The 17,071-nt window shown below is 43.1% G+C and overlaps 1 protein-coding gene across 1 annotated transcript in view; it reads right to left on the minus strand.

The window, feature by feature from the left end:
• The window catches only part of PDE11A (phosphodiesterase 11A), an 815,296-nt gene that overhangs the window by 58,117 nt on the left and 740,108 nt on the right, over window positions 1-17,071 (minus strand). Inside the window, exons 16-17 of the mRNA XM_029605882.1 lie at window positions 7,482-7,559; window positions 6,217-6,280 (exon numbers count right to left, since the gene is read on the minus strand). Coding sequence (XP_029461742.1) covers window positions 6,217-6,280; window positions 7,482-7,559 — 142 coding nt within the window. The remainder of the gene's footprint in view (window positions 1-6,216; window positions 6,281-7,481; window positions 7,560-17,071) is intronic.

The raw sequence follows: 17,071 nt of genomic DNA on the forward strand, positions 1-17,071 counted from the left end.
TTGTATAACCTCTACCTCCAAATGGCGCTAAATTACATGCGAGAAATGGAGAAGACCAAAGTTAGGACCAGAGAACATAGATAGTGATGAATGGAAATATTTAAGATTCTGGATAGAGGCAAAGAACAATTAAAATAGAGATTGGATGGAAGGGGAGCTGATATTGTTTGTATATGGGAAGTTGTAAGCTAATTTACCCACAGTGGTAGAAAACCAAAGAGGAAGCATTTCAGCCAGACTGACTGGGAGGGTCAATTCAATTTTATCTGCTGTCAATCACTATGTTACCATGGAAGAAGACCGTGGAGGAGTATGGAAACAAGGGGCGGCAATATTTTCTAACTGAGCCCTGAAAGAAAGAAGGAAGCAGTGGTATTGTTGGAGGGCTCAGGGGACAATGGGCCCACTGTTCAGAATAACTGAGGAGCAAACAACAACAGATTTTGGCCATACTAATAACAAAAAAAAAAAAAGATTTTAAACTTGGGAAGGCCCTAAAAGGCGAACTGCAGGAATCTGCATAAAATCACAAATAAATTTCTCAGCTGAAGTACAGTCTAGAGAGTAGCACATGGCAGTATCACAGAGGATGAAGGGAGGATCTTCAGATATTAGAGCAGTGAGTCAAAAAACACATGGTTCGCAATCTAGGGTGATGAGAATATACAGGAAGTAGGCAATCATGAGATCAGTCAAAAAGAAAACCATGTGATACGGAATCGAGGTTAATGAGGGATGCTGTGAAAAGTTCACAAGATAAAACACTTCCATGGAATGTAATTTCCCCACAGCCTTTCAGTTAACAAAGTCAACATTGTCCAGGGCTGCAGTTTAACTTTGGAGGATTTATTTATTTATTTGTTTATTTATTAGTTTATTAACTAACATGAACCTCAAAAAATAAGAGAAAGTGGAATATTATTACTTTAATTTCCAAACACATACAAAAACATGATACTTTCACATCAGGGTTTGAGGAATGTTTTACTTTTAATACTTAAAATGGAACTGAATCTATGATTCTGTCAGTTAGGAGTTGTTATATTTAAGGGTGTGGATGAGGAAACAAGGAATGTTAAAACAACAGTGATGGCAAATGAGATATTCAACTGGGTATTAAATTTACCTCTTCACTCATCCTGGAACCCAGGAAATACCCCAACAGGTAATAGAAGCCTTGGGCACAGAGGTGTTTTTCTGTAACTCTCCTCCTAGCTAGGACTCTTACTTCCTTTTATTTTCTTCATCTTGCAACTCAGCATCCATTCTTCAAGATCTGTCCATCCAGCCCCTATTCAAGCTAATTTCACCCCTCCATCAAGAAAGGAAGATATCGAAAGCCCAGCCCTCCTGACCAACTGTTTAGAGCAGGCTTGCTTAGCCTGGCTTTCTTATTCACCAGCTTGCTGCAATTCAGTGGATGGAAGCATAGCTGTAGGGAGGCGGCAGGTAAAAATGACACTAAAAAGTCATCTAGTGTTCAATAAACACTATAAGTTGTTAAAGTATAGTTTCTTCACTAGAGAAGTGTAAAAGGTAAGAAAGCAAATAAAAGATTTGGGAACTGGATAATCCTGACTAGCTGCTACTGCATAGCAGCCACTAGAAAGTGCATGGGAAAATATGATCATATGTACCATGGTTACAAATCAAAAGAAAATGAAATCTGCACGCATATAGGCCTGCCTTGCTCAGCAGCCAATGATGAGACTTGAGAAAGTAAGGCAAGAAAAAAAATATTCACCCTCATTTCAGACACCATTGCACTTTACAAGAAAATGTAAAATGTAGCATCTCTGGAATTCCATTGGTGCAATATGTTCTATCAATCAGAAAGAATCTCCATTGAGTTGTCTGAGTTTGCATGGTCTGTATACCAGGGCTTCTTAAACATGTCCTGGGGACCCCACAGCCACTTAGATTCTCAGGATGTCCACACTGAATATGCATGAGATAAATTTGCATATCACAGAGACTCAGTATATGCAAATTTATCTCATTCATTGCTGATATCCTGAAAATCCGACTGGCTGAGGGGTCCCCAGGACAGGTTTTGGAAGCTCTACCCTATATTGACTTACATAGAGGCATGTGCTCTCTCTTTGTAAGTGAAATGGTAACTGGTGATCAGTAATTAGTTGCTCAACAGCTATAAGGCATCTGCAAATAAACTGAAATTCCTCTTTCTTTTGATCTATTACAATGTCTATTTGTAGCAAAGTAGTTTCATGTGTTTTACAATATGGAAGAGTATTAATAACTGTGTAAGTCTTGGAGAAAATGGAATTTTTGCAAGCTGTGACACCTTTAATTAGGTCAAAACTAGAATTACCCAAATATGCTGTTAAATATGAGCTTTTGAGATCAAAGATATTTGAAGAAGGCACATGTGTGACCTCAAATGCTCAGATATGCCATTATCTTGGATGACTTATGCTGGTTTAATAAAAATGCTCAGAATTCTAAAAAAAAAAAAAGGGTCCTCCATGTTCTCAAAAACTCATGTACAGTTAGTTGTGCTCATAAGTGTACACACCCCTGGCAGAATTTGTAAGATGTATAGCATTTTAAGAAAACGTGAGTGATCAGACAAAACACATCTGTTATTTTTAATGTATTTCAAATTAAACTATTATGCATCACAGAATAGCACAATCATTAAACAAACCATAGCAATAAAGGGAAATAAAAAAAATGGTCCTGTTCAAAAGTTTGCATACCCTTAGTTCTTAATGTCATGTATTTCCCCCTTTTGCATCAATGATGACTTGCAGTCTTTTGTGATAGTTGTGAATGAGGCCCTTTATTTTCTCATGTGGTAAAGCTGCCTATTCCTCTTGGCAAAAAGCCTCCAGATCCTGTAAATTCTTTGGTTGTCTGGCATGAACTGCATGTTTGAGTTCTCCCCAAAGTGGTTCAATGATGTTAAGGTCAGGAGACTGTGATGGCCACTCCAGAACCTTCACTTTCTTCTGCTGCAGCCACTGAAGGGTCGACATGGCTTTATGTTTCAGATCATTGTCATATTGGAAAGCCCAAGTGCACCCTCTGCGCAGCTTCCTGGCTGGTGAATTCTCTTCCAATATTTTCTGATAAGATGCTACATTCATCCTGCTATCAATTTTGACTATATTTCCTGTGCTGCTGTAGCTCACACACCCCGAAAAGAGATCTACCTCCATGCTTCACGGGTAGGGATGGTGGGCTTCTCTTCATAGCATTTATGGTTGTGACTATAAAGTTCAATTTTGGTCTCATCACTCCAAATTATTTTGTTCTAGAAACTGAGGCTTCTCTAGGTGCTGTTTGGCATATTGTAAGCAGGCTGTTTTGTGGCATTGGTGCAGCAATGGCTTTTTTCTGGCAACTCTGCCATGCATCCCATTTTTGTTCAAGTATCTCATTGTTGTGCATGCTGAAAACCCATGCCACTTTGTTTCAGAGAAGCCTGTATTTCAGAAGTTGCTTGTGGGTTTTTCTTTTCATCCTGGCAAACTTTCCTGGCAGTTGTGTCTGAAATCTACCTGACTGTGACTTAGTATTAATAGAACCCATAATTTTCCATTTTTTAATCAGAATTTGAACAGTACTGACTGGCATTTTCAAATCTTTGGATATCTTTTTATATCCTTTGCCTGATTTACAAAGTTGAACTACTTTTGCTCGAAGATCATTTGACAGTTCTTTTGCTTTCCCCATGCTTCAGTAACCATCAAAGTCAGTGCAGCACTGGATAAAATGCACAAGGGTTTCTCAAGCTAAGAAACTCACTGACTATTTACAGACACTAATTACAATGAAACAAGGCACAGGTGTGGATACCTACCCTTCATTGCCATCTCAACCTATGAGTGTCAACATGCATTCAAGGGTATGCAAACTTTTATTCAGAACCATTTTATTATTTCTCTTATTGTTATGGCTTGTTCAATGATTGTGCTATTCTGAGATGCATAATAGTTTAATTTGAAACACATTAAAAATAACAGACGTGTTTTGTCTGATCACTCACATTTTCTTAAAATGCTATACATCTTAGAAATTTTGCCAGGGGTATGTATACTTATGAGCACAACTGTATATTACCATCATTGTATAATTCTTATGTTGATCCAGTTAAAGAAAACACAACCTGTAAAAAATCCCTGGGCCAGATTTTAAGAGGCACACATGGGCGTAGATTTGTGTGCGCAACCCGGCAAACACAAATCTACGCCTGATTTTATAACATGCGCGCGCAGCCGTGCGCATATTATAAAATCCGGGGTCAGCATGAGCAAGGAGGCGCACATTTGTGCACCTTGCGCGCGCCGAGCCCTAGGGGAGCCCTGATGGCTTTCCCTGTTCCCTCCGAGGCCGCTCCAAAATCGGAGCGGCCTCGGAGGGAACTTTCCTTCCGCCCCCCCACCTTCCCCAACTCACCCCCCCAGCCCTACCTAAAACCCTCCCTGACCTTTGTTTTTAAAGTTGTGCCTGCCTCTGGGCAGCTGGCGCGCGATCCCCTGGCCTAGAGACCCTGTGGAGGCCTCTGGCCACGCCCCATCCCTTTTTTCAAGCCCTGGGACATACGCGCGTCCCGGGGCTATGCAAAATAGGCTCAGCACGCGCAGGGCTTTTAAAATCTGCCCCCTATATTGTTACTGTGACATCTAATATTCATATATTAAACAAGATACTTAACTATCTCATACTTCTCTACTAAAATGTGCTATATTTTGCATTATGTATTCAATAATGTTCAATTATGTATTCAATAATGTTTTTCTCGTTTCAATGTAAATCGCCCTGCGAGGCGTTAGTTTCATTTCCTTGTAAACCGAGGTGATATGTATTTTATACAGGAACCCCGGTATATAAAAACTAATAAATAAATAAATAAATAACCCATTTCAAGGAGCATGTCAATGTTTCAGCCTGCAAGAAAAGTCTAAGATACACTCAAGAGCATTTTGTGAGTTAGCCAGCCCTGATGATTCTACTATGATAAAGTCTCCAGATTTCTTTCATATAATAATTGCAGGTAACCCAAAAAGGTGACAGTTTATTATTTATAGGTACAATAAAGCAATCCACATTTGGAAGTATTAACACTAAACAAAAAAATTATTTCCACAAAAGGCCAACAAGTGGAAAAAAGTGCAATATGACTTGAAATGCATAGACATTCTAATATTTTGTCAGTTTGTGCATTTGTCATGCATTGGCCCCTTATACAAAAAAAAATTCATAAAATATGCCATTCACAAGTAGTAAACTTTTGAAGGTAGTTAGTTATGAGCAAAGGTTTATATAATTATGATCCAATATCATGTAACATAGTTTATCTATTCAGAATCAAGTGGAAACTGGCATGCAAAAACATCTTTTCTTGCTGTTTTTTGCAAAAAACAAAAGATAACTATACTTCAATGAGGTGCAGTTATTTTTGGCTGGCCCAGTAGTAAAGTTTCTTATGCAACGAGCATGGGAAAGAGGCCACTAACCTGCAAAAATCCCTACAGGATCTATCTCATAGCAGCTACTTATTTTTCACTCAGGAAGAGACATTATTTTCTTGTTATTTTTTTTAAAGTCAGTCCATCTGGCTTGCTATGTCTCACTAACTCCTTCTTACCAGAGAGTGCTCAATTTTTATGTTTAGATTTCCAATACAGGTATAAGATGTAAGCTTTTCTTTATGATAATGTTTTAGGAGCCAGCAGGTGACACTGTTTTGTTGTAGAGGAGGATTCTGTTGAAAATATGATTTCTCTCTGCCTCTCTTGTTCTCCTGATATTTGAGAGCTGAGCCTGAGAGATCTCTGCACCACTAAAGTTTTAGAAGGATTGGATTAATGAATTAGTTTCATCCAGAATGATGAAATAAACAGAAATTCAATCATTTGAGCTTAACTACTTTACATACGGAACAGAACAGTGAGCATCTTGTGGGTACCTATCAAAATAAATTCAGGCCTTACTGTACTGAATGTTTTTTTAAGATAAGTTTATATATTTTGTCAGTATGTTGAGAATAATTCCTAAAACCTCTTTGGTGCACTAAAAATAACCCAGTGTCCTTAAGCAATGAAACGACTGTGTTATAGGCTGGGACTTCCAGAATCTGCTTGCCTTTTTTCACTGCAAGAACAGTGTAGTAAAGTGTCTGTTGTTGTGATCCCTAGCAAGACTCAGCAGTGATACCTCCCTCCAACCCTGTACTCAATCATGACTTGCCTGCCTTGAAATCTCCCATGGTTTGGTCACAGCTCCAAGGTCACAGGATGTCATTAGCATTGATCTGAAGAAAACGAAAACAAGCAAAATAAGGTTGAATAAAGCATTGTTGCATTTTTAAATATGTTTCCCCCCTCGTCAGCCTTAGCCTTATACATGGCTGCTGCAGTAGAGAAGAAATGTACCCTGTTTCAATCAATCATCAAGTAACGTGGTAAGAATTTTCATGTAAAACTAGAAGGGAGATGAAGGTCTGACTAAACAGAACCTTAATCCTTTAAAAAAACCCAACCCAAAATCTATTGTGAACATAAGGTGCTTTTACACATGTCTAAGCCTCAAACTGGCCAATTTGCTGGAGCAGTTGTTTAAGGCTTGTGCATTATTAAGAGCTGAGGGGCTTATGATTTCTTGCTGGACTCTGCAGTGTTGTAATATGCATGAGTTTGTTTTATATAACCTAATTTTCCATGATGGTAATAAGCAGCATTGCTTATCTGTAACAGGTGTTCTCCAAGGACAGCAGGATGTTACTCCTCACACATGGGTGGCCAAAAAGCCAAACATTTTAAGAGCTCAAGCAACCGGGAGGCTCACAGCTCCATAGAAAAGAAGAGACTGAAGAGGTACCCGCATGGACATGTGGTATAGGGCATGCTGGCCATGCTCAGTGTGCCTAGTCAAAGTTTCTAGAGCTCCATCTGATGATACCACCCATGTATGAGGACTACCATCCTGCTTGTTCTTGGAGAAAAGGAATTAGCTGATCAATGTACTGAAATATCTTCCCATAAAAAGGGTTAAGGGAAAATTCCTCAAATGGCAAGAAAGAAGCAATATGGTCATTTGTCTTTCCAATTTCATTCAGTACTGACTAAAGGAATCATGGTAAAATATAGCACGGATCTTTTATTATGAACTTCAGACCATGAAGTACTATATCTTCGCAGGACACAACAGTCACTAAGTCTGATCCAATACTTCTGCTGCCATTAAGAGCTCCCATAATTGTGTTGCTCTCAATGTCCTGAATTTCACTAGTTAGCAAACAGCTTCCCAAACCTGTCCTGGGGACCCCACAGCCAGACAGATTTTCAGGATATTCACAATGAATACGCATGAAATGAATATGCATGTACAAAGCATACAACTTTATTTCTAAGCTTAGGTGAGTATGTTCGCTGCTCTTCTAAATATCAGTCTCAGTAAGTTTAAAATTAATCAAGTTGATCTAATAGGAATAAAAGGAATAAGCTTTCTCCTACCGAAATATGTCACGATGGTTTTTGACATTCCAGTTGTAGTCCCCCTTGCTGACCAGTTCAAAAAACTCATTCCGTCTCCTTAAATATACAAAACATAACGACAGGTTTAAAATGAGATCAAAGGTAGAATTAACTATTAGGTACAGGCTTTTAGCTAGATTAGACAAATAGATTTAAAATGTTAGTTAAAAATCTAGTAAGATGAGCCAATTGTCTCTCTTGGGAAAGATAGTTATTTCTGAAATTGTTTTCATAATGTTATTTTTGAGCAAAAAGTCAGTGAAAGCCCTGACAGTTTAATTCTTTTCTAATTAATTTATTTTTTGAACAAGAAGACATCCATAATTCAAAAACATCAGAAATATACGTGTCCTGAAAAAGACCCATCAATTACAAGAAAAGATGTGCACAAAATCAGATGTCCCAGACCTCTATCCTAGTTGTCACTCTGGCCTCAGAGAATAGGGAGATACCAATTTGTTAAATAAAAAAAAAAAAAAAAAATCGGTGAAACAATTTGATGAACCTGGAAAAATTTAGATGGTTTGCCAAACCTCTTTTAAAGAAAATGCTCGCTGAAGGCAGTGAGGTGAATCCACGAAAAACCTTGCATGACAACAAGAAATCTGAGCTGGATAACCCCCAAGTTTCATGGGGGGATTTTCCCAGTAGATCAAGGACATCCATGATTTCCGTCTGGCATGAACTAGGCTGTAACTTGCCTAAGCTTCAGCCTGGCATTAAAGAAAACTGTTCTTTGCAGATTATTATACTCCTATTTTTGGGTCAACACAAGAATTCTTGCCAGTATGGCAAGTCTTATTGTTCTTATGGTTTATGACAGGATTTCCCAAACCTGTCCTGGGGACTCCACACAGCCAGCCAGGTTTTTCAGGATATCCACAATGGATACGCATGAGATAATTTTGCATATCACAGAGACTTAATATATGCAGGTTTATCTCATGCATATTCCTTGTCAATATCCTGAAAACCAGACTGGCTGTGGGGTCCCCAGGACAGGTTTGGGAAGCCCTGGTCTAAGAAATATATTTAAACGTGCAAATAATTCAGACTCGGAACTAAAATCTCATCTAACCTGTTGCGGTCCCGGTCGCGACTGAGGCCTTACCTTCTCTTCTCCCCCGGTCCCGGCGGTGCAAACATTGACGGCGTCCCCGCGGAGGCCGCCGCGGGAATGCCCTTCCTCTAGGCGCTGAAATAGCCCGCTTCCCACCACGCGACGCTCCGCCCCTTTGGCTGACGTCAGACGCTGGGGGGTGGGGGGGGATTTAACCCCGGTGTCTGCACTTACTCAGGGCCTTGCAACCGGGTCCCTCCTTGGTCCCTAGTTGCTCCTGGCCCCGAAGTGTGCCTGCTACAGAGTCTGCCTTCCAGCTTCAGAGTCTGCCTTCCAGCCACAGAGTCTGCCTGCCTGCTTCAGTGTCTCTCTGCTTGCCTGCCACCGTACCTGCCTGCTTGCCTGCTACGTTGCCCGCTTGCTCCAGTGGCCGGGCCCCTACGGGCTCCTCCCGGGGGGGGGGGCTCCGGTCTCTGCCACAGTCCCTGCCTGGTTCCAGTTCCGAGTCTTGCCACGGTTCCAGCCTGGTTCCAGTTCCGAGTCTTGCCACAGTTCCTGTCTGATTCCAGCTCCAGCCTGCTTCAGTTCCTGCCTGAGTCCGGCTCCCTGCCTGCCTGCTCCAGTTCCAGCTTCCGTGATCTCCTAAGTCCCAGCGGCCGGACTCCTACGGGCTCCTCCCGGGGGAGTACCAGCTTCCAGGGAGAAGCTCACCTCCAGCTTCTGCCTGATATCCGCCTCCCGACCTGTCAATCACTAGAGACTATAGTACACCTCTCCCCAGTCTCTCACAGGTCGGCCCAAGGGTCCACTAAACAGCTCATTCACAACAGATTGCAAGGCCATGGACTTGGCGGATGTGTCGGGCCTTCGGCCATCCCAGGAATAGCCCAACGCCTGCAGCAATTACAGCAATGCTTTGATAGGTTGGCAGCTATGGTGGAACAACTAGCAGCCCGCCTAGATAAGATATCCACAAATCCTCTGTCCACCGATGGGGTGGCTCCCGAGGAACAAGCTATCTCGGCAACACAGTTACCTGCATCTTCCCGTTACGCTGGAGATGCGAAGACCTGCCGTGGGTTCTTGAACCAGTGTTTCCTACGGTTCACTCTGTTGCCCCGGCAGTTCCCCAACGACTCAGTGAAGGTGGCCTACATTCTTTCCCTGCTCGATGGAAAGGTCCTACTGTGGGCCTCCCCGCTTTGGGAACGTCACGATCCTTCGCTCCAGGATTTCCAGGAGTTCATCTCGAGCTTCTGGCAGGCGTTCGATGAGCCGGCTCGTTTGACTACTGTTACGACAGAACTGCTCCAGTTAGGCCAGGGGGGCCGCTCCCTGGCAAACTACGCTATGGATTTCCGTACTCTTGCCCAAGAGGTCGGTTGGCACAATGGCAGCCTAAAGGCCATTTTCCTAGAAGGCTATCCGGGCATATTAAGAATGAAATTGCTGCCCATGACCTTCCGGAGGACCTCAATGCGCTGATAGACATGGCCGGCCGCATCGACCGTCATCTCCAGCAGAGGGCTAGAGAGCAACGACCTGCCCGAAGTAATCCTCCATTGGTCTCCGCATACTCCGAGTCATCGTCCTCCCCTACGGTTGAGTGTCTGGAGGTTGCCTCTGCAGAACCTACGCGGTTGGGACGTTCCCCACTCTCCACGGAGGAGAGACAACGTCGCCGCACACAGGGCTTGTGCCTCTATTGTGGCCAGCAAGGTCATTTCCTGGCCAACTGTCGGGAGCATTTGGAGAGACACCAGAGCCTGGGAGATCGTGAGGAGCTTCTCCTAGGTTGTGCCTCAGTCCCTCAATGCACCTTACCCATTATGCTGGAGTTCCCGGGAGGGTCTTTGGAAACCCTCGCCTTTCTGGACTCCGGAGCAGGGGGTAACTTTATTCGACAGGAACTCGTCTCCCAGTTGCAGATTCCCACGCAGGTGCGTGAGACCCCGCTGTGAATTACCTCTGTTCAAGGTACGCTCCTTCTGGGACACATCAAGACGTCCAAGGTACTCATTACTGTCCGCACCGGGGCGATCCACTCGGATAAGATTGCCTTCTTGGTCTTGGAGAAGGTTGTCCACCCCGTGATGCTAGGCTTGCCGTGGCTCCAAAAGCATTCACCCATGATCCAATGGGATACCCTGTGAATCACTCAGTGAAGTCCATCTTGCCACTCCAATTGCTTGAAGACGCCTAAGGATTCCGCTTCTGTGTCTTGTTCCATTTCCAACCTGGTTCCCGCTTCAGAGCCCTGCCATGATCCCAGTCTGGTCTCTGCTTCTGTCACCATCAGGAAAGAACCACCATGACAATCTTCCCAGGTTCGCCCCGGTAAACCCGGGCTTCCCAGGAGGGGGTGTAAGAGGGGAGGTACTGTTGCGGTCCCAGTTGCGACCGAGGCCTTACCTTCTCTTTTCCCCCGGTCCCGGCGGTGCAAACATCGACAGCGTCCCCGCGGAGGCCACCGTGGGAACACCCTTTCTCTAGGTGCGCGCTCGCGGGAGGGGCGCTGAAATAGCCCGCTTCCCACCGCGCGACACTCCGCCCCTTCGGCTGACGTCAGACGCCGGGGGGATTTAACCCCGGTGTCTGCACTTACTCAAGGCCTTGCAACCGGGTTCCTCCTTGGTCCCTAGTTGCTCCTGGCCCCGAGGTGTGCCTGCTACAGTGTCTGCCTTCCAGCCACAGAGTCTGCCTGCCTGCTTCATTGTCTCTCTGCTTGTCTGCTACGTTGCCCGCTTGCTCCAGTGGCCGGGCCCCTATGGGCTCCTCCCGGGGGGGCTCCGGTCTCTGCCACAGTCCCTGCCTGGTTCCAGTTCCGAGTCTCGCCACAGTTCCTGCCTGGTTCCAGTTCCGAGTCTTGCCACAGTTCCAGCCTGGTTCCAGTTCCGAGTCTTGCCACAGTTCCTGTCTGATTCCAGCTCCAGCCTGCTTCAGTTCCTGCCTGAGTCTGGCTCCCTGCCTGCCTGCTCCAGTTCCAGCTTCCGTGATCTCCTAAGTCCCAGCGGCCAGACTCCTACGGGCTCCTCCCGGGGGAGTACCGGCTTCCAGGGTGAAGCTCACCTCCAGCTTCTGCCTGGTATCCGCCTCCCGACCTGTCAATCACTAGAGACTATAGTACACCTCTCCCCAGTCTCTCACAGGTCGGCCCAAGGGTCCACTAAACAGCTCATTCACAACATAACCACCAGCATATGGGATGCATTTTTTTTTATTCCAGGAATCTTTTGTTGTCGTTGATTTTTTTTTTTCTTAAATTGAAGCAGAATCAAACCAAGAGGTGATCAGATCCTTCACATTTTAGCAGCCATCAGAGATTCTTGTAAGACATCAGAGGACACCAGCACAGGTTACAACTAGCAGCTTGCTTTCAACAATATTTCTTTTCTGAGATGAAAGCCTATCGTGACCCAGGTTGAAATCTTTCCCTTTATGTAATAGTTTTCATGACATGCATTATGACTTATAAAACATAATGTATTTGCAAATGTCATGGACAAGATGCTGAATATTAATGCTATAAATCAGGTGGCAGAACTTGTCAGGTAAGACACAAACACCACTGAAAATGTGTGATTGAGGTCTTTTTTGTTTTGGTTTCTTTTAAAGCTAAACTAAGCTGAACTGCTGGTCAAAGCTGGCAGCAGAAAACAGGGAAAACGCATTAATATCATAGAAGATAAAGAAGTGGTGATCGGCAAAGAGGTATTTCCTGATAGTTTGCATCTTGGCAGAAGAAATGAAAGCTCAAAGAGAAAGCAAGAGTCCTTAACCTGCCAGGGCACTGACAACCAGGAAATGAATGTCCTGGAAATGATTAGTTTGTAATCCATCACACTGTCAAACAATAAGGTAAAAAAACACAAAGCGGGAACTAATGTATGAAATCTTTGCTGTAGCACAAAGTTTCACAGCATATTTTGCAATTCTTTAAAAATGTATAGGAACTGATCATCCCTTTTCCTGAAAACACTCACAAAAGAATCTTTACAGAAAAGGAACTGTATCCTCAATGTATCTAAAGGGCAGTTCTCCAACCATTAGGTAGTGTGGTAGGATCTGTGAAAGGACTGGGGTGTGCTAGTTGTTACAACCCATGTTCATTATGAAGCAGTACAAACATACCTGGGAACTGCTGAGTTCTGCTCACCCTGAGATTAGCATGGGAGGTGGAGGATGGGCAAAGGGTGTTGTGGGTATCACTCTGTGGACTTTTTCTCTTCCTCCCTGCCCTCAGGGAACTACTCAAGTAATATTCTCTATCAGATAAGACAATAGTTTCCAACTTTATATCTTTCTGGCTTGATTTTCTAGCTCAGCATCTCTTTTCTCATTCCTTGATCGTCTCCATTCCTTGTTTGTTTTCTCTCTCTGATGTCCTTTGTACCTTTCCTTTCTATTTCAGTTCTCTCTCTTTCTCCTTTGTCTCAACAGATATTTGAATACTTTCTAACCTCTTCTCCTAATTCTTTTTCCTTCTTCATCCTAACTCCTTCCACTATTCTTCCTCCTGCACTTTCACCTCTATTCCTCATCCCCTCAACCCTAGATTATCTCCTTGGCAGATTATCTCCTCCCCCTATCCAGGATCCTTTACTTCTCCACTGTCTTGCCATCCTTAGTCCTCTCTCTACCCCCTTTATCCTTCCCATCTTTGCTCTCTCCTCTCCCTTGCTCCAATCTCTCTCCCCCTTTTCTGTCTCCTTCCCCATACTCCCCACTCTTTTCACTTTTGTTCCCTTCCTCTGCTTGCCCCTTGTCTCTTCCCATCCTTACTCTTTCACCCCCACAACTCTTGATCTCCCCTCTCATATACATACATACACACTTGCCATCTGGCTCCATTGCATAAGGAACAGGCTAATCCAATTCTATCTTAACCCTACTGCATTCAGGGACTTGTAGTTCTGATTTTCTTAGATAAAGCAAAGGGGCAATTAGAACTACAAGACCCTGCATGTAACAGGATAAAACCAGGACTAGAAAGTCTGTTCCTTATGACACTGAGCCAGGTGGCAATCCTAACACACACACTCTTGCCCCCAATCCCTTTGCTCTATCTCACTGCTCAAATTCTCTCTCTCTCTCTTCTCTTTCCTATACCCCCTTGGTCAGTACTTTAAGGGCTGTAATAACAGGAGAGGCCCATGGAACAAAGAGCTTCTAACCGAGGTCAGCCATTGTTTCCCCACCTCTCACTGCTGATTGGCTCATTTTGTTAAACAGAACCAATTGGAAGTGAGAGGCAGTATGCAACTGCAGACTTGAGAGTCTCTTCTTCCCTAGGTCCTGCCTGCCTCACTGCTGTCCTAGTGCCCACCTGCTTTTCATCATGCATATGTGAAAACAGTCATGCTGAGGAGTGAAGAACGATTTTTAAGACCCGGAAATCTTGTGTGCTATCCCAGAAACTCATACTCAGATCTCTATACTCGGAGTCTCTAGGCCACATGTGGAGAGTTCCCAGTATGGGTATAAAGCATACTCATTCACCAGAAGAGGTTCAACTGGTGTTATAGAAATGTTGTAATCCGCACTGAACACTTTTTAAGTGGAAGGAGCGGAATAAAAGCCTTTGTATAAATACATAAATAAAAATAAAGAATTTAATGTTCGGTATAAAGGATTAATTGTGACACCAAATTCTCTTGTATCAGGAAAGTTTGCCTTTTTTTTTTTTTAGATAAGTTAACAATTCCTTACAAGCTACACTTGGGCAGCAGATACTCAGCAAAGCAACCGCAAAAGACAGTGTTTCCTAAGAAGGCCTCCATCCTGAAAATTATGCCTGCTCCACTGGAAAGACCGACCCAACTTCATAAATATGTTAATATAACTTGTGGGCCCACATTTTATGAGCTAATAAAATAATACATCCTGTTAGAGACCCAGAACAGACTGCATTCAGGCAAGATCCTTTGAAGGTGTTTGTAAGATCAAAAAATATACATTTGTTGGTAGATCAACAAGAGGTCTTCAGAGCAGACAGCATCAAGATGCCCATACTTGTGTTAATTCCTCCTTAATACTTATACAATCAACCTCCACAACAGCACTTGTGGCTTATAAAGTCATTATAAACCATGACGGGCTGATTTATTGGGTGACGTGGCCACCATGTGTAGAAATGGCAACCAGACCTGTTACCCCCTCCACTTCTTGTAGGGCATTTCTCTCTGCCTGCCCCCCCCCTTCCAACCTGTTCTTTTTATCTCACCCCTACCTCTGATCCCTGGCTTTTTTCTTGGCTCCTGTCAGGAGGAGGAGAGCAGCATTACTTACCTTTATCCATCATTTCCATCAGCTGGCTTCAATCTGTGATTTGAATATGAAGGGCTTTCAGGTCTCCTGAGACCAGGGTGACCCCTGCGTTTAAATCAGAAAGTGAACCCAAGTAGCGGAGGAGGCAGAGGCATTATAAAGGGCTGCTCTCCTCCTGCCAGCCGAATTGGGGGGAAGAGAGGGGAGAAACAAGAACTGGATGATGGAGAGACGCAGAAAACTTGCTCCAGGACACAACTACCCAAAACTGTCCAGGTAAATACTTTGATGGGTGATGACCCTACCTGATTAATCAGATGTGGATCAAAAACTTCGTATTACTAAGTACATTCTACTCTGCTGTATACCTTTGGTACTGAAGGCTTGATTTGCATCCTGGGAACTGGTTTATCTAGCTTGTCTTGAGGTTTGAAAGATAGTGGCCTGAACAGCCCCAGGGAACAATTTTTCTTAATCTTATCATTTCCTTACTGTGAAACACTCTCTGCACTGCCCCTCTGTGTACCCTTATTTTAAGGGTGAGTGGGAGAGCTTCAAGGAAACGCAGAGAGAGCATCCTTCCTGTTGCCGTTATTGCTAGGCTATTTTTTTTGTTTAATATTTTTATTAATATTCATCATAACAAACAAACAAATATAAATAACATGGAATAAAATCAATGAGACATGGTTCATCTATTACTCTTATATTCTAGTTACATAGTTATCCACTGGAGACCAGACCTTAACAAATGTAGGTATGCTACCAGATTTCATCACAGCAATAGCTTAGCTACACACTTTTGAGTAACACATACTAAGAGCCATCATAATTCAAAACAGATAATGCCACAATTCTTCCAATTGACAATCATTAGCTTTAAAGCCAAAGCTAGTAAGAAATCCAGTAGCCTCTATTGCCATATTGAAAGATGATGTTCTACTGCATTAACAGGTCAAACTATAATAGCTCAAGAAAGCACAACAGGAATATCTAATGTTCTATGGATTCTCTGACAGCCTAAAACCCAAAAATGTTGTAGGCACAGACATTCACATATCAAATGAAGTAAAGAGCCAGCATCATGATTACAAAACTAGCATTTATCATTGTCTCTTTAGATTTTAAACATTTTGATAGCAGTCCATATTGCCCTGAATGCAATAAAAAAGAGAGACAGAAAGAGATGAAGATAAGGGTACCCTTAACGACTTATTGCAACATGTAGCCCAATCAGAGGCCTCTAATGAATGTCCCACATCCTTCTCCCACACCTTCTCTACCTCAACCACGCTCACCATCCTTCTGAAAGTGTTTATAAAAAGCAGATATTATATGCAAACCATTCAAATATTGGGCACACAGGAAGACAACATCAGGTTCTGCAGTCAAGTCCTGTAAATTAAAGGTACTGCAGTTGATATAACTAGCCAGTTGTAGCCATATGAAAAACTGAGATCTTGGCAGTCAACTGACTACGCAACATGATTCACAGTCATAATGGGGCCCAATATGGCAACCAATAAGGGCCCTGACTTTGACAGTCTGGGGCTTGTATGGCCAGCAGTTACTACCATAAGCTTGCTGGGCAGACTGGATGGACCATTTGGGCCTTTTCTGCCACCATTTCTATGTTTCTATGTTTCAGCTGCACAAGTTAGCCAGATACATTTATCCAGCATGTATCCCGGTAGCTTTTAAAGTCTGCTCGGCGTGCACGAGCCCAGCTTATTCGCACATCCGATTGATGCGCATGTTGGTATAAAATATAAAAGGATTCAGCATGGACCCCTAGCTCTAAAACACGAATACTGAGTAGGCTTGTAAGCAAACTGTTCATGTCATTAAACACCCAAATATTCTGATGTTATCAGAGCCAAAAAAGTTATTCAGTGATATATAAATCTATGGGGAGCGCTGTCCAGACTGGTCACTCCTGTGAGGTCCTCTAATTGGACCTCTTCCATGCTTTCATACAATCTGTGCAAGGAGAGGATATTTTGTGTGCTGGTTTATAAATAAGATATTAATGGAGGTCTTGACACAGTTATTTTGCCATTGAGGTTTGTTTGCTCACTATAATAAGAAACATGACATCAATGCATATTTACCAAAGCTGTTAACAGAATTCAAAGACACAACTACAAAACAAAATTAATTTAGCTTGTTCAGATTCATGGCATGATGAGGACATTATCATCCTCTGAGACAATAAATACTCCATTGAAGGAAACATGTACAG

Source organism: Rhinatrema bivittatum, chromosome 6, assembly GCF_901001135.1.
Source record: "Rhinatrema bivittatum chromosome 6, aRhiBiv1.1, whole genome shotgun sequence".
Lineage (NCBI taxonomy): Eukaryota > Metazoa > Chordata > Amphibia > Gymnophiona > Rhinatrematidae > Rhinatrema > Rhinatrema bivittatum.